A 16,592-nucleotide genomic window follows, 5' to 3' on the forward strand; every position below is an offset into this window, starting at 1 on the left:
CGCCTCAAACAGTTTTCACTCAATTATACTCTTCATCTTCACGGTAGATAGCTGATGTTAATACAATAGCGATTAAAATGAGGCACCAGGTAGGGGGTGGGTCCAACTCTTAACATGTTGAGTATATTCCAGTTCGACCATTGCAAATTAGGGTACCAAGATTGTATGTTCAGCAGCTTAAGTAACTGCAATCACTGCAGTCCTACGGCCAAATATGCCTAGATCTATATAAAAGTCCCGAAATAGCTAAAATCCGCACAAGTAGTCCTCAACTTTACGCATCAGCCCGTCAGCCATCTTTTATCATTTCCTTGTCTTCTTCACCCTCATCCTAGTCTTGACCGAAATAACCAGCTGCAGGTCAAATCTTACTCCACCAGTTCCATTTGTAGTCGAGACAAGCCCATCGGGCAATCACAAAAAACAATATGGCAACAACGAGCATAACGCCGAGATAGACAACAACCATATGTGCCCCAATTTTCTCCAACATTTCCCCGCCAATAGGGATACAGATCAATGTCCTGCCACTGTTAGCATAGTCCTCGATACGACAACTCTGGATGATATGTCGGCGGCACTCACGCAAACGCAACCAACCCATACAGTGTCCCAAACCGCATCCCCGTCTCCTTAGCTGGCGAGATCTGGCGGACGCAGACAGGGGCAAGGCAGATAAACGAGCCCGATACGAAGCCATATGTCGCGCAGAATATGTAAAGCGCGGGCAGAGAGTTACTGAACGGGTAGAGAATGGCGAAGATGAGGATCACAGCCATGGCGACTAGGAGGATGAGCACATTGAGCCGGCCGTACTTGTCTGCAACGCGGCCGCTCACCAGGCGGCCGATCGAATTGCAGCTGTCTATGTTAGTTTAATCTCGTTCGAGGGCTGCGTGGTCGAAGCCTTACACATTCATCACCACGAGGAGGTTGACGCTCGATGCGGCGCTGAACCCTTGCGCGACAACGTAACTGGGCAGGATACCGAGCAGGCCGAAGACGACCAGTTCCAAGCCTAAGTGGAAGACAGTCAGAAAAAAAGTTCGCGTCTGGGCCTCTCTAAACCTAGCAGAATACGTACAGAAGGTAGCAGCAGAAAGCCACGAGAACCTCGCGTCCTTGAAGCAGCGGATATCAAACGCGGCCTTTGGCCGTCCGTTTCGGGGCAGCCGGCTCTTGACGAGGAAAGTGGCCGAACCACAGAGGAGGAGAACCAGAAGCGCAGTGACTCTCATTCCCCATTTGAAGCCGATACTAGTCCACGTCTCCCGCAGGATATACGGGAAGACAACGCCCCCCAAGCCCGCGCCCGCCATGGCCGTCCCAATCGCCATGCCTGCTTTCGCATAGAACCAGTGCGGGATGCAGGACATGCCAACATTACTGATCACTGCGGCTCCAATACCGGCTATTACGCCGAAGCAAAGAATGAAGTGCCAATATTGCGTACATTGCGCTGTCAGAAGCACTCCAAGACTATAGATACCCGTCCCCACAGCGACGAGTTCCTTCGGCCCGTATGCGTCAAAGAGGGGGCCAACAAAGATGCCCAAAATGAGAGATGTGAAGACGAAAACGCCGGAGATCCAACCGACATCGCGGCTGGAGTAGTGCGACAGTTGGTGGGTTTCGAGGTAAGACTGGATGACGCCGACGGAGTTCATGAGTCCGTACGACGCCATGAGGAGGAAGAACGAGCCCAGCACAACGAGCCATGAGCGGATGCCACCGTCTGGAAAATCATCTGCATCGTTAGACTCAACTAATGGGGTACTGGACTCAGTGGAGGGGTATTCAACCGGCCGTTCACGATTGACGGCTCTGGAAGATTCGGCGAGTTCATAGCCCGAGGTAGTCTGCAGCTGAGCCCCTTTGGTGTCCATTAGCCCTTATTTCTGGTACTCGCGGTCGGTACTGGCTTGTTTGTCGCCTTAACTGAGCAGCTCAGACTGTGGAAGGCTTTCAAATAGGTTGATCAGACTGCGCATTCGGGTGAGTCACAAGACGATGGATGATGGGATGCATCGGTTGTTGGAGTAGCGCAGTGGGGTGTCCGTCCATGCATCTGGCGCCTTCCAGAGAGCAAGCCTGCTATTCTCTGATTGGAAGGGTTCTGCTGTCCTCTTTTGTGTCTTTGGATGATCCTTGAAAGGCGCACTCGGTCCCGAGGGCCCTCCGATGCGTCGGGCCTTGTCCCGAGCCTCCACGATCCTTGAGACCGGTTCTAGACTCGCTTCGCTGGCCGTCTGGGCGTCTTCGTTGGCCTACTATTGGGTAGACTCACCTTATACACCGCAAATTCGAGTGGGATTTGCCGGTTCTCAGCAGGGCGTGAGCCTTTCCACCTTGTCCAGATGGCTTCCTTCGGTGGCCAGTCGGCTAGGGCAAAGCCGACCTGATCACAGCGGCTCCACTTCTACACAATATAAACCGCTTGGTGCAGGATTTCAGCCCTCGCTAGCCTTTTAAAGACTACTCTTTGCACTGGTGCAGCTTGCATGTGCAGGGAACAAACACGAAAGTTCTAGGTGATGCCTCTTGCCCAGATGCAGTGCCAGTTTGGTCTGCCTGGGTGCTTGAGAGTATTGCAATAGTTGAATTCAGTTGAGAGATTCTATGATTCAGTGCTTACGGTTATAGTTGGACACTTGCGATTTATTCTGGCCACTATGAAGACTACTCGTAGAGTTCTGAAGAGGCGAAGTGAAGACAGGCAGTCTGTCTATGATATTGCAGCTCCAATATTAATGCTAGGCATATCCAGATAGAAACACTAAGCAATAACATCCTGCTTCCTGTCAAGGCCTCCGTCAATGCTAGAAACAAAGTCCGAGGTCGTATCCTCCGGCCAACTCAGAATAACCGCCTCCTCGCCTTTCAGCTCAAACTTCACAACAACAGAGCGCTCGTTGTTCAGCGCCAGCTCATAAGAGCCAGGATACAACACCCTGTTTCCCTGCTCGTCTGTCCTGGCGACGCTCTCAACCGTCACAGGGACCGTCAGGGTCTGCGAGTCACCCGGTTCCAATCCTCCGAGCCGGTCGAACCCAACAACCCACTTCTTGGGATACGGCGCCGGACCAGCGGTGGTGTTAACGTAGACTAGTGCCGTGTAGTCGGACTCACGCTCGCCAGTGTTCTTGACCGTCGCGGTGAAGTTTAGGAGTGTCTTCTGCTGAGCGTGCTCGTATCCCGAGTGCGGCGTCGTAAGGACTGTCTGAATGTTGAAAGATCCCGCATCTGTTGTCTCCGTCGACTCCTCGAAAGTTGTATAGAAAAGGCCGTGTCCGAACTCATAGACTGGAGTCCCAGTGTACCACATGTACGTCTGCCCAGGGTTCCCGCTAGTCTCATTCGGCCTCAGGTTCATATCGATGGCCGGGAACACTTCTGCATATTCAGCAGGATATTGCGTTGTCACGAGGCGGCCAGCAGGCGCGCGCTTGCCGGTAATGATATCGGCGAGTGCATGCCCACCCGACTGGCCGGGGTATCCGCCCCAGATGAGTGCGTTGACGTTGTCGTTGTCTTTTAGGGAGGATGAATCAACCTGACCACCGCCCATTTGCAGGACGACAAGCGGCTTGCCGAGCTCGCTGAGCTTGCTGATTAGGTCGAGCTGGTTCCCAGGCCAAGTGATATTCTCGCGGTCCATGGCTTCGGCTTCGATTGTGTTGTCAATTCCGCCAGCAAAGATGATTGCGTCGGCTTGCTTAGCTGCGGTGAGCGCCTCTTCGAAACCGGATGTCGAGTGCGAGGTCAGGTTGGTGCCGAGCGCGTAGTGGACGTCCAGACCAGAGTCGCGGAAGCCAGTCAGTGGGCTAATGAGGTAGGGCGCTGGGCCAAAATAGTTGCCCTGGAGTTCCTCGGTGACGTTCGCCCAAGGACCGATCACCGCGACGCTCTTGATGTCCTTGGAAAGGGGGAGCGTCTCATCATTCTTAAGCAGGACGATTCCCTCGACGGCTGCCTCGTACGCGATGTTCCAGGCGTCGGTGCTGAGGACGTCGTCCCATGTAATATCGCGGTATGGCGCGTCTTCGCCGTCAAAGTACCCAGCTTGCACGAGGTTGCTGTAGAGGCGGATAACGCCGCGCTCAATGTCCGATCGCGAGACGAGACTGTCCTCGAATGCATCCTCAGAGTGCCACTGGTATGAAGTTCCACAGTCGATGTCTGTGCCGGCAAGAATCGAATCCGCGGACGCAGCCGCCTCGTTGCTCGCATACCCATGAGGGTTCCACACGTTGTAGACAGCACCGCAGTCACCGGAGACGTACCCGTCTTCGCTAAACTCAAATGTATCCCTCAACAAAGTCTGAAGGAAGAATTTATTGGCGCAGCTCGGCACCCCGTTCACAGCATTGTAGGAACACATCACGCTGCGGACCTTAGCGTCGCGCGAGGCAACAATAAAGGGCGGAGTATAGTACTCCGACAGCTCCTGCTGGGTGATCTGCATGTCGTTTCCAAGACGCGAGTGGTTATTCCAGCTCTCAATATCGTAGCCCGCGTAGTGTTTCGCTGTTGCGATGATCTTGAGCGTCTCCGGGTCAACGCCGCCCTGCAACGCGGTAATGTACTCGTACCCATAGACCGAAGTAAGAAATGCGTCTTCACCAGGCGTCTCCTGCCCGCGGCCCCAGACCGGGTGTCGGAAAGTGTTGATGTTGGGGGAGTAGACGTCTACTCCGCCGAGTCCGGCGTTACTGAATGCGCGCAGCTGCGTGGAGACAATGGTCCCGATCTGATGGATCAGGGTCTTATTCAGGGCCGCCATCATCGTGATTGGCATGGGGAATGACGTCGCCCAGCTGAAATTGCCGGATTCGACAAAGTTAGCCCTTCCAACGCCATGGAGCGCCTCACCCCAGACCTGGTAGTTGGGCAGTCCAAGCCGTGAAACGCCAAGACCTGTATTACCGGTGTTGTTGACGAGTTCATCGAAGGTGAAGAGCGAGACGAGCGCTGTCGCGCGGTCCTTAGGGCTCAACGAGCGGTCGCAGACGGGGGTCAAACTGAGCGGGCCGCTGGCGCAGTCCGGGAAGGACGCGTTGAGATGCTGAAGGCATAGCGGGAAGAGGTCGGGGTTGGCTTCGACATTGTAGTCTGTGTAGCTGGTGTTCGCTTGAGAGAAGGCTGTCGGCAGAGCCGACAGAACGGCCACAGAGATGAGAGACCTCATGGTGAGCTCTACCTGTGCGCTTGAAGGTTGCTCTGGTCCGCTACTGTGACTGCCGCGAGCGTCGAGCGTTTCTTATACCTTGCTTATTGTCATAATGTCCCGGACTATTGCCGATGGATAAAGGGAGCTCCAGCTCACGCAGTGACGATCGCCATCTCGCCCGCCGGTGATCCAAGGATACCGGCATTTGGAGATGCCGATCAGGGCGTACAATGCGGGGAGGCGAGAGCAGGCAGGAATTTAGCCTGAATAGCCGGATTATCCAAGGTAGCAGCTCAGAATGAGGTTTTAGGGCTGCTCACTGCCGGTATCCTAACAAAGTGAGACTCAGGCTTGGTGATCTCCAAAGGTCAAGAGCAATGTCATCAAACCGTCATGATAACTTCTAGGAGACATCGGAGATCGGATCATTTGCCTTCAGGCTGAATCATGACCAAGGCGGCGATCTTCCGAAGTGGGCGTTGTGGCGTTACACCCAGCTCTTCTTTAGCCGGGGATATGTCCGTGCGAGGAAGAGTGGTGGGGATTGGAGATAGAAAGTGAGGCCCCCACGGGGTCCGGCTAAACAAGCTGGGGGATATCCGGCGGGGCTGAGAGACCAGGCAGAGAGCTGAAAACGCAAGAGAAGGCCATTGCCGCATCACCAACTATGTACAATCCACAAGCGTATATACCCGAGTGATGTTTCTGCTATATACAGAACCCGGCCCGTCACTGCCTCACAAACCGCGCCTCATGACTCTTATACAGCGTGCTCGTATCCAACACCTCCCCAGAGACCGAGTTGATAAAGTCCACTTGGAGGTGATTCCGATCCAAAAACCTGATTGTTGAATAGGTATAATCCTCATCATTTGCGAACTCGGTGAAATCCAACTGCTTGGTTATAGAGCTCAAGCCCTCGATATTCCCCGCGCCTCCAGCGACAATATACATGGGCGCCTTGGGGTCCTGCATTCCGTTAGGGTCCGCGACGCTGTTGTAGACCGGCAAGAAGCGTTGCGCGTTGTGTACGTGCCCGAAGACACCTAGGTCGACGCCGTAGGTATACAGCAGATCCTCGAATGCCTCTTGGCACGGTGTGCATGCGCTGCCGGCCGTGTACCACGGCCGATGGCCGGCGACGATGACCCACGGTGTAACATCGCGGTCGACACTCGCCAGGTCGGCTTCAAGGAACTCGAGTTGCTGGTTCTTTGCGCCGAAAGGCCCGCCGTTTAGATGAGCCGAACCGCCTTTTCCGCTGGGCGCGTCTTCGAAATCAGTTTCGGTGTTTATCATGACGATGTGCGCCATGCCGTACTCAAAAGAGTACCAGAATGGCGGCTGCGCCAGTTCGCGCGCTTGGTTGGCGAACACTTTCGCTGAGTCGTTGGTGGAGACCGAGGTGAAACTGGACGGCATGGTTCGGCCAAACCGGTGCATGAAATCGGTGAAGTTCTTCTGCCCGTCGGGGCAGAGACCCGTCGTGAAGGGTATCTCCTGGCATGCCGCCTCGTGGTTGCCGGGACTGGCCATGTACGGCTTTCGACCGGAGATCGGGGCCAGCTGCTCGTAGAAGTTCTCAAGAATGGCCTGATAAGCGTTCTCGCCGTCCAGTAGATTGTCTAGTGAGAGGAACCAGTCATCTGCATAGGCGAAATCGCCAGGGTGGATGACGAATTCGTAGTCATCTACGGTGCTGGCGAGACGGCCGATGGTGGTGTGGTTCAGGGCTGGGTTGATGGTGGGAATAGTGTCCTTCTTGGACTTATCGCCTTTGATCGTGTAGCCGTCCTCGCCGTAGACACCGAGATCGATGACCGCGTTGATGCTGAACGGGGTCTCATCGCCGGGAACGCGAGGGCTCAGAAAATGATCTACGGTGGAGTTGGTCGACACAATCTTGTAGTAGTATGTGGTGCCAGCCGTCAGATCGGTCAGGATAACCACATTCTCGTATGTCCGAGATGTTGGGTACGTGGTTGGCTCGACCAATGCGCACGCCCGCCGGTCAAGCTTCTCGCTCGACGTTCCATACTCGACACAGGACTCGTTCAGCTTTTCGTACGTGTTCCACCCGATCGAAATTGCTAGCAGGGATTAACAAAAGACCAACGAGCGAGCAGGGGCGTTATCTTACAATTGGGACCGTAGATGGCAAGGCGCTGCTGAACAGGAGTGGTCGTATCTACCGGGATGGCAGGGTAGTTTGCCTTCGCCACAACGCAGGCCGCCAGCAACGGGGCAGTTTTGAGCGCAGTCAGAAGTCTCATGATCGGGTTCTCCAGGAGCTCGAGGAGGAGAACTATCCACGGCTGCTGTCGGCTAGTGAGGGCCACGATGGGCGCCGACACCACCATATATACTATGAGACAGCACTCCTTGAACATATTAATGTAACCTCGTCCATACAGCTCAACGGCAGCCAAGGCCCAATCACCACCGCGCTTGTCAGGCACGCCGTCGTTCCTCACCGAGGTCTCGTAAGATCAGCAGGAGACGAATCTCAACCGCGGCAGACAGAGAGCGGCGGGGGCTGCGCTAGCGCGGCATAGCGTCCACATGCCTTGCGTGTCGGTCATCACTGGCCATTAGGAACCGGTCTTTACTAACTCTGCATAAGCTCGAGTCGCCAAATTATGCTCCGGACCTAGCCTCCTCCGGGTTGCTTACTCCGAGGTTTCCAAATTGCGGAGTTCAATTAGTGACTAGTCAGGATGCCAAAGGGAAGCGGTACGTTGCTATACAGTAGCCCAGGATTGGCCAGCCTAAGGCCATCAATCCAAAGGTTATTTACTGCCTCTGAAACGCGTATATCTTGGGTCCATAATAAGGTCATCTGATTTGCACATGAGTCGCCTTGTTTCGGATCGCATGATCGCAGAGCAATATCGCAAATCGTTGCGGTCGATGGCAGGCTTCATGTGTCCTGGACAACCTCCACAATCTCCTCCAAATTCCTCACCACCGCAGTCGGCCTCAGCTGTGGAACTGCAGCGTCCGCCCAACCCCTCCCACCGCGATCAACCCAAATTGCATTGAGCCCAACACTGCGCGCCCCCATGATATCAAAAGGGTTTCCACTAACAAGGTAGATATCGCCCTTCTGGGCCGACGACTTTCCTGTTTTCGCGACCAAGTGATGGTAGACTGCCGGGGCAGGTTTGTACGCCTTTATGCTCTCGACCGAGATGATGTCCTTGAAGACAGATGCGTGCGGCGAAAGATGGGGCGAGCTGTTCACGGAATTTGAGACCATGGACAGGGTGCCGTTGGAGAAAACGACGGCAGTTAAGGTCGAGATCTGGGATAGCTTCATCAATACTGGCTGGACGTCTGGGAAGGTTGAGAGATTATCGTAGGCTTTCATTAGGGAGGCGATGGCGTCGTTGGGAAGGGACTCCTCGTGTTCGGCGAGGGCGTGCTGCAGGGCGTTACGGGTGATGTCTGAGAAGGGCTCGTAGATTCCTGGACAGTGTTAGCTCAAGCCGTCAGCTTCTATTGAAGGACTCCAATAATACCCATGCTGTTCAAACGCCAGGTGTATTCGAGCTGATACCGGCGCCATAAGCTAGAAATGGACTGCGCCTTGTTGGGGAATTGTGATTCAAGCTGTTTTGCAATGGATTCTGTAGAAAGCAAGGTTCCATAGAGGTCGAATGCGATGACTTTCTTGTCTGTGGCCATGTCTGCTGTTTTGAGATTATGATAAGATCGTTGGAGATGAAGAGGTTGATCGCAACATGAGATGTTGTGTTGATTGTCATGCGGGGAAAGCAAAACATGACTTCATCGCCGCTCAGCCCGACTTTCCGAACAAACCGACAGCAAAATCTTTCGATCTGAGAAGTGTTCGGCTATTGTATCAGTGATGTAACCAGTGCGGGCGATACTGCGTTGTCCTACTGCGTTGATGGCGAAGGAAAGAATGCTGGCTGGTCGTGAATATATAGTTTCCGCTGGCTGAACTGTATCGAGCGATGCATTTATCAATTGGAATCTTATGGCCCTAGCTTCAAATTACATATCACCCTATTAATTACCGTGATATAAGCTCAGCATAATTATTCAATTAGACCTCCAAGATCATAGCAACGCCCTGTAGACTGGCATATATGGATTCATTCGGATTGAACCCCGCTATGAGAGTAGGAACCCCATCAGTGTTCACACAGACTGAACTCTCCCATTTCAAACGAGTTGTTGCTTTCCTGACTACTATGCCCCCGCTCTTCCATGAGCTCAAGCCTTAATGCCTTGGCCTCCTCCATGGTCATCGTGGTTGTGCCATGAGCGTAGCCCGAAGCACGGTTTCCAGTTCTCCGCCAGTCTTCTCTTTGAGGAAGAACATTAGCAGAGGAGATGATGCGGTGATGTGGATCAAGGAAAAACAGGGCGAGGATTTTGCGATGGCCAGGCTTGGAGCGATCTGCCAGAGAGACGGAGACCCGGTGTTGGAGCGTGTTAGGGAAGGTGATCAGACGACCTTCCGTCGTATCCACGCTTCCCAGATCTTGGGTAATCAGGACTTCATTCCGGCCATCTACATCCTCAGGGAAGCCGTATGTTTGCTGAAGGAAGTGATGCATATCCTGTTCATGAATCACACCGTACATTCCAGACATTCCACGGTGCCGTAAAGCCAGTGCACTGGCTGTAATATTGTGGCTATCGTAGTAGTAGATCGCCGACACTGCGATGCGCTCATTCTGAACAAGTTACAAAATCATGAATGACAAGAGGAGGTTGCGGAGCGCACCAGTTGGCCTTCAATATGCCACGTCCCTCCCTCATACTCGGGCTTTCTGGCGTCAACATAATGCTCGCCAATTTCACAATCACTTGAAACTTTTGGTTCGGAAAATGCTTCTGGAAGTTGACCGCCGGATATAAGGGTTTTGTGACTTTAAAGACCACAGGCTCAGGCTGTTTTATTTGTCGCGAAGCGTACCACTCAGCTCGACGCTCTTCAAAGTGGTCGAAGTCATAATCCTCAGCATCATCTCGTGGACCTTCAGGCGGAGGGCAAGTGTCGTTCTCAGGTTCGACTCCTTTGAACTTAATTCGATCGCCCTGAAACGGTTTCTCTGTTAGAGAGCTTTCCCATAAGGGAATCGTTTGGGCAAGGATCTTCTCAAGAATATGATACAGGGCCGATGTTTACTGGATGAGCATTGTTGATGTATGATATGATACGGCAGTCCCCAGTGTCAAGTCAGCTCCACCTCGCAGGGCAGCCACTGAAACCTAGCACTAAATGCGGGCGGATGAAAGCCTGTATTATGGCTAGCGAGGGTTCGCTCCGGTTAGTTATCACTCTCTGGAGGGACGGGAAGCAGTGTACCTTGCCCTATGCTTTCCAGACAGTCATCCAGTCCAATAATCCTGTCTGGCAGAACACGCGTTCGACCATATACCACCGCAAAGAGTGATGGGTGCACTAGACCGATTACTTTTCCATCAGACCCAGGATGGTAGTCTCTGTGATCTTCTGGAACATCTTACAAAGAGATCACGGCTTTTTTTTTCAGAGCAGCCCGCAATTCCGGCGATATGGCAGTGTCCTACTTAACCACGCTGTCATCAAAGACTTTTCCGAAGCCTGTGTCCCTCAAGATATCTGCCTTCCATTTCAGCTCCGCAATGATCCAATGCATCATCCTCGCGGACACATCCTGGGCACTCTGAGCAACCTCTTCGCGCCATTTAGTAGTGATACGCTTATCAAACAGTTTCAGTCGCCGGTCGGGATTCTCGGTAATGATGTTCATGATTCTCATCATTACGATCTCTGTGGGTGACAAGTTTGCTGCAGCACCCATGTGAGCTTCGATCAATACGACCGGTAACGTAGAAGTGGCTCCTACTTTAAAGTACCATCTTCAAAATGATCACGGTCTAGGGCATTTGGGAAACCGAAATTATATCTGGAGATAACATTCGGCTGGTCTAGTTAGCTACCTGTTTTCGCAGGCCACGTCGACTTACTGTGGGTAGGAAATTCAGGGACACATTGAACCCTGGCATATAAAGTCGCTGTGACCAGTTCGCCACAGAGCTTATCCTGACGCTAGTAGCAAAAGTCCGTCGTTGCGTAATCTTGAGAGACCATGATTGCCGCATCGTGTTTGATGAATCTTTAGGATCGGCGGAAGCGTGGCGAAAGCTGGCCCAGGTCAGAGTCATTATCTCTCGGCGAACGCGAGGAGCTCGAAAAGTGTCTAGCTTAAGACTTATCTAACTGGAATCGGACATCGTGCCAGTAAACAGTCCAAAGGTACCTATTATCGTCGCGACCGCTGTCCAGACTCGAGTGATTGAGCCACCATCTAGCGGCAACATTAGGGTATATTTAACGGTACTGATCAATGTGGAGCGCCCTCATAATGACTTGATCCGTTCGAACCAAAGTGCGCCCATAAACACACGTTCTGTAACGGGCCCGTATTTCGAGTGATCCAGGCTCTGTCGCAGCGACCCAGGCCATGCAACTATTGCTCGTACGGCCTCGTGGGCGTCGTTGCGTGAACGCTATACTCTGGAATAGGCACGAGAGGACGATGCATGAATTTGGCAATCTTCACTAGGAATACCCTGGCGGCTCTGACGTGGGCATTTGCCCATCAATCTATTTTGATCCCTAGGCTCATTTGCGACCGATAACTGACTTTCGGATGTTTACAACGCTGTGAAGGGAGCGGAGAGCCTCTGATGCTTTATAGAATGTCGATCCCTACGCCCTTGTGGGAAACACGGACAGCAGGAGATGCCGATCGGGCCTTATCAGAGGGGCGAAAACGCTCAGTAGTGTACTCTTGAGTAGCTAGTTGTGGCGACTCGCTTAGAACAAAATCATCCCGAAGATCTCGGTAAGAGATGTGGCATGGGCTCCCGTTGGCGGGATGAATAATAGGTGGGTGAGCGTCCCGAAGACGGCAGTCCGACACTGACAGACTAGACATAGCTCAAAAGTCAATCCTATGGTCTTTCATGAATCACGAATCTTACCGAATTCGGAAATTCCCCGTTCAACGACGCATATCTTTTTCCAGGGGTTCTGATTTGTTCGCCAGCGTTGGGAAGAGTCGATCGCAGGCGGACGAAGAAATGTGTTGTGGGGGAGTGACCGCCGGCCCACACGTGCCTGTTTTTCCCAGCAAAACCTGCCCAGCAGCCGCCTTTCATTATCAAGTCAAGCCCGTCTTGACAGGATTGCGACTCGAGCAGGGAGCAGGTCAGGTTTGGGATCTCCTCGCCTTCTGGGCTCCCGTTAACCTGTCACCCGGCTTGGCAGCACCAGTCTAGAACTCTGGCTGTAGAACTCTGGCCTGAGTAGATTCGCCGCCTCCCCGCCCTCCCTCGCAACTTAGCCCAACAGCGAACTTCAAACAAGGGAAAGTGGCCCCCTCTCGGTTTGCTTTTATCGGCCTTGTTCTCTCGATTCTCATCCTCCGGCCCCTTGCCCTCTATTTTCCTGACGACAATGCCTCCTGGATCCTGACGGGATGTCCAAAGGTGCTTACAAGTCGGCCTGCGCTGCAGAGCGAGAGAGACTTCGAGAGGTTGCCAGGTGGGTAGTGACGGGTTCCCGATCGATCGGGTAGAGTACGGTACTTGATGCTGATCGTCTTCTTCGTTTCTAGGTATTACTGCGTTGTCGATCGGCCTTCCAGCGACAAGGACATTTACCCCTTGCAAGGTGATAGCCGACCGGATCACAATAAGCGGCTTGCCTCAGATGCGGCCCTAACCGGACTGGCTCGGTTGGGAGTGCTGCAGTTCGGCTGTAACCGTGCTTTTGTTTCGATCATCGACGAGACTAATCAGCATGTCATTGCCGAGGCCACCACTTCCATATTTCTTCAGAACGCTGAGAAACATCAGGCGGGGGATGAGTTATATCTGGGAACGAGACGGTTGGACTTGGGATGGGGTGTGGTGCCGCGCACAATTGGATTTTTCACCAAGCGGAATCCGGACTTTATCGAGAACGAGAATGTGATTGCGAATGACACCCGCTATATAATCAACGATCTCACCAAGGAAGAAGCCTACAAACACCGGCCCTACGTTGCACAATGGCCGTTTATGCGGTTCTACGCTGCCGTTCCTATCAGGAGTCCGGCGGGATACGTGCTGGGATCATACTCAATCGTCGATGACAAAGCGCGGTCGAACTTTGGCGAGGTCGAGGTGGAATGCATGCAGGATATAGCAGACGCCATCGCGCAGCACCTGGAGACTGTTCGGCTATCGTATTGCCATCAACGCACCGAGACGTTGGTCAAGAGCCTTACCACCTTTGTGAAGGAACACGATGATTTCGATCCTACCGAATCCTACCAAGTGACCCCATCTCAGTCAACAATCAATATTCCCGAAACAACCGAAGGGGGTGACCGTGGGATCCCAGATACCCCTGGCGACAGTGATCGTAGCAGCCCAGAGGCTGCGGAAGGCGATGTCTTTGAACTCCTCGGTCCATGTTCTCCCTCTGACGGGACCGGTGAAGCCTCATCGCTATTCTCCAAAGTTCTCGGTTCCGAACAGACCGAGGTATCTTTTCCGATCAGAAGTGCCGACCGACCGACGTCAGCCTTCTCTGCGAACGATGATCGAAGGGACAGTGTACCCCAAAATGCTCCAGCGGTCACGGACACTCCAACTAGTGAGACTCAGTCATGGATTAAAGAGACTGTCAACAAGACCGCGAAGATATTTAGGCGAGCGAGTATCCTTCTTCGGGACTCAATGGACTTGGATGGGGTTCTTTTTGTCGATGCATCCCGCTGTAACGCCGGCGTGTGAGTAACTGCCCACCATACATCATTTTCTTTTCTAACTCCTGCGGCAGTGTGCTAAGCAATGATACCGGCACGTGGGAACCGCTGCCCTCTACTCTGAGCCCGGACTTCCTTGCCGATCCTTATCCAAGTCCGGCGGACATGCCCGGTGTCGGCTCATTATCGAAACCGTCCGACAAACCATGTACACTACTTGGTCGCGCATTAAGGGATTCGGTACATTCTACCGAGTCACCCCACAACTGGAACATCACCGAGAGGGTGCTGGACGACTTGATGGCTTCATTCCCACAGGGTCAGATATTCGACTTGAGCGATTTGCCAGCAAGGGAATCGTCGCCGTCCTCCGATTTGTGCAACAATTTATGCCATGACTTGGCTAAGTGCTTTCCTAACGCTAATTCGGTTCTGTTTTCTCCAATCTGGGACTGGAACAAATCTAGGTGGTTAGCAGGGACCCTGGTATGGACGAGTGATGTTGTCCGCGCTTTGGGCGCTGAGGAATTACATTATTTCAAAGCCTTTGGCGATTCTATAATCTCAGAGGTGGCCCGAGTAGATTGGTCGGCGACTCAAAAATCCAAGTCGGCATTCATGTCATCTGTCAGTCACGAGTTGCGATCGCCCCTTCATGGTATACTTGCCAGCGCCGAGCTTCTGGGCACAGCATCACTACAGCCAGAACAGCAGCATTTGGTGGACATGGTCGAGTCGTGCGGATTAACGCTTCTAGATACCTTAAATCATTTGTTAGTGCTCACTCCCACGATCAGGTGCGACTGGTTTCGTCTTGGACCTGATGCTAACACCAATTCTAGACTCGATTTCTCAGGGATCAACAATCTTACCGCGCTCGAGGATCCGGCTCAGGGTCTGTCCGATGCTGGCATGACATCTCTCGAGACTGACTTCGACTTGGGCGACCTGGTCGAAGAAGTGGTGGAAGTGCAGTACACTGGCCAAAACCTTCCTAAAGCTGCCGTTCATCTCAACCATCGATCTTCCCCGTCGCCACAGGATTTCGATGCTGATAATGCAGAGTTGTCAGTCATCGTCCGAGTAGAGGACATGCCCACCTGGAAGATCCACTCTGTGCCTGGAGCCTGGCGAAGGATTGTGATGAACTTACTCGGAAACTCTCTCAAATGGACCAAGGCTGGATTTGTCGAGGTTTCTCTGACGAAAGTGAGACGAAAGCGCGACCCTCTGCATGTCTTTGCGCTCCTTTCTGTCACAGATACCGGCGCTGGGATATCTCCAGATTTTCTACGACACAACGTTTTCTCACCCTTCGCCCAGGAGAATGCATTGTCAGAGGGGCTAGGCCTGGGGCTTAGCACCGTTCGTCAGCTCGTCGGCTCTCTTAATGGCCATCTCAACGTGCGAAGTGAGCTTGGCGTCGGCACTCAAGTTGACATATTCGTCCCCGTACAGATACTACAGCCTCCACCAACCCCCCGCCCAGACCTGGCGCCTCGTTACAATCCCTCTCAGCGGCCACCTGTTCGCGTCTGTTTGATCGGGTTCAGCGATTATCCTTGCCTCAAGGAGACGCCAACTGGGATTTTGCCTGCCGAAGCGAAGCGTAAGCTGGCCATTAGAAGCTGTCTTACATCCATACTGGCGGAGCAACGATCTTGGGATATTATCTCATCCGAATCGTTTCACGGCACCGAAGGTGATATCGCAATTATTGAAGAATTCAGATACCTGGATGCACTGAAGAGCGGCGAATTGCCGCTAAATGATCCTAAACCAGCCGGTTTCAGGAGAATATTCGTGATTCTTAACAGCAAGAATCCTACCTCTCGCCATCTGGATTCATCACGCCTTATCCGTGTCTCCCAGCCGTGAGTTCTCAACGCACTTCGCGATTATTCATCTAACAAAGCCCAGGTTCGGTTCTAGAAAGTTCCGCAATGCTGTCGTCCGTGTTGACCAGCTACTGAAGGAACCGCCACCCGAAGTTTCTTCCGACCAACATCTCCGCAAGCCTAGCCCCGTGCCGGAGCAGGAAACGCCGCGGAAGACTCCATCTCCTCCTATGCAACAAATGCCTGTGAACGCACCGGTACTCGAGCATTCAACAGTTGAACTGACTAGCCATGGCACTACGGACCCTGTGCGAATCCATGAGAATCTCCACCTTTTGATTGTAGATGATAATGCGATAAACCTCAAAGTATGCTCGCACTTCAACATCTTATCACCATGTTGGGCTCTTACTAATAATTGCACTAGATATTAGCAACGTTCGCTGCCAAAATAGGTTGCGCATTTGAGACTGCTACTGATGGACTAATCGCCCTGAATAAATACAAAAACACAGCTCAGCGATATGATCTCATTTTGATGGGCACGATCAACGATTTTCTTACTGTCCTTACAAAGCTAATTTCATCCTAGATATCTCCATGCCGGTCATGGATGGCATTGTTGCGACGAAGGAAATCCGCCAGTTTGAGGAGGAAATGGGTCTCAAGCGGTCGCGCATAATGGCTGTCACTGGAGTGGCGTCAACAGACATGCAGCAGCGTGCCCAAGCTGCTGGGGTTGACGAGTATCTCGTGAAACCAGTGTCGCTGGTTGCTTTGAAGAAAGTTATTGCTGCGCTTTAG

At 52.8% G+C, this 16,592-nt stretch overlaps 6 protein-coding genes across 6 annotated transcripts, besides 1 other annotated feature; 1 reads left to right on the forward strand and 5 right to left on the reverse strand.

The window, feature by feature from the left end:
• Positions 1 to 16,592: part of a sequence feature (contig 1.39 809..240080(1)) that runs on past both edges of the window.
• Positions 103 to 1,886, reverse strand: ANIA_02358 (transporter xtrC; the record flags this gene model as incomplete). Its single annotated transcript, XM_050613030.1, has 4 exons — positions 103 to 524; positions 586 to 861; positions 913 to 1,018; positions 1,085 to 1,886. 4 exons carry the CDS (start codon positions 1,884 to 1,886, stop codon positions 362 to 364), a joined length of 1,347 nt encoding a protein of 448 aa, XP_050468872.1. The 3' UTR covers positions 103 to 361.
• On the reverse strand, positions 2,777 to 5,188 carry xlnD (beta-xylosidase XylA; the record flags this gene model as incomplete). Its single annotated transcript, XM_654871.1, has 1 exon — positions 2,777 to 5,188. The coding sequence occupies one exon, from the start codon at positions 5,186 to 5,188 to the stop codon at positions 2,777 to 2,779; it is 2,412 nt and encodes an 803-aa protein (XP_659963.1).
• Positions 5,900 to 7,443, reverse strand: ANIA_02360 (purple acid phosphatase family protein; the record flags this gene model as incomplete). Its single annotated transcript, XM_654872.1, has 2 exons — positions 5,900 to 7,260; positions 7,311 to 7,443. The coding sequence occupies 2 exons, from the start codon at positions 7,441 to 7,443 to the stop codon at positions 5,900 to 5,902; spliced, it is 1,494 nt and encodes a 497-aa protein (XP_659964.1).
• Positions 8,091 to 8,857, reverse strand: ANIA_02361 (haloacid dehalogenase, type II; the record flags this gene model as incomplete). The annotated part of the gene is made up of 2 exons (XM_654873.1): positions 8,091 to 8,638; positions 8,692 to 8,857. The coding sequence occupies 2 exons, from the start codon at positions 8,855 to 8,857 to the stop codon at positions 8,091 to 8,093; spliced, it is 714 nt and encodes a 237-aa protein (XP_659965.1).
• ANIA_02362 (uncharacterized protein) lies at positions 9,331 to 11,298 on the reverse strand (the record flags this gene model as incomplete). Its single annotated transcript, XM_654874.2, has 7 exons — positions 11,159 to 11,298; positions 11,038 to 11,114; positions 10,739 to 10,979; positions 10,676 to 10,688; positions 10,122 to 10,243; positions 9,930 to 10,074; positions 9,331 to 9,879 (listed from the first exon to the last, which is right to left on the reverse strand). The coding sequence occupies exons 3-7, from the start codon at positions 10,951 to 10,953 to the stop codon at positions 9,331 to 9,333; spliced, it is 1,044 nt and encodes a 347-aa protein (XP_659966.1). The 5' UTR covers positions 10,954 to 10,979; positions 11,038 to 11,114; positions 11,159 to 11,298.
• On the forward strand, positions 12,676 to 16,592 carry ANIA_02363 (protein hk-8-6; the record flags this gene model as incomplete). The annotated part of the gene is made up of 7 exons (XM_654875.1): positions 12,676 to 12,740; positions 12,814 to 13,974; positions 14,025 to 14,747; positions 14,793 to 15,824; positions 15,871 to 16,156; positions 16,216 to 16,243; positions 16,381 to 16,592. The coding sequence occupies 7 exons, from the start codon at positions 12,676 to 12,678 to the stop codon at positions 16,590 to 16,592; spliced, it is 3,507 nt and encodes a 1,168-aa protein (XP_659967.1).

The sequence above is a fragment of the Aspergillus nidulans genome, chromosome VII (genome assembly GCF_000011425.1).
Source record: "Aspergillus nidulans FGSC A4 chromosome VII".
NCBI lineage: Eukaryota > Fungi > Ascomycota > Eurotiomycetes > Eurotiales > Aspergillaceae > Aspergillus > Aspergillus nidulans.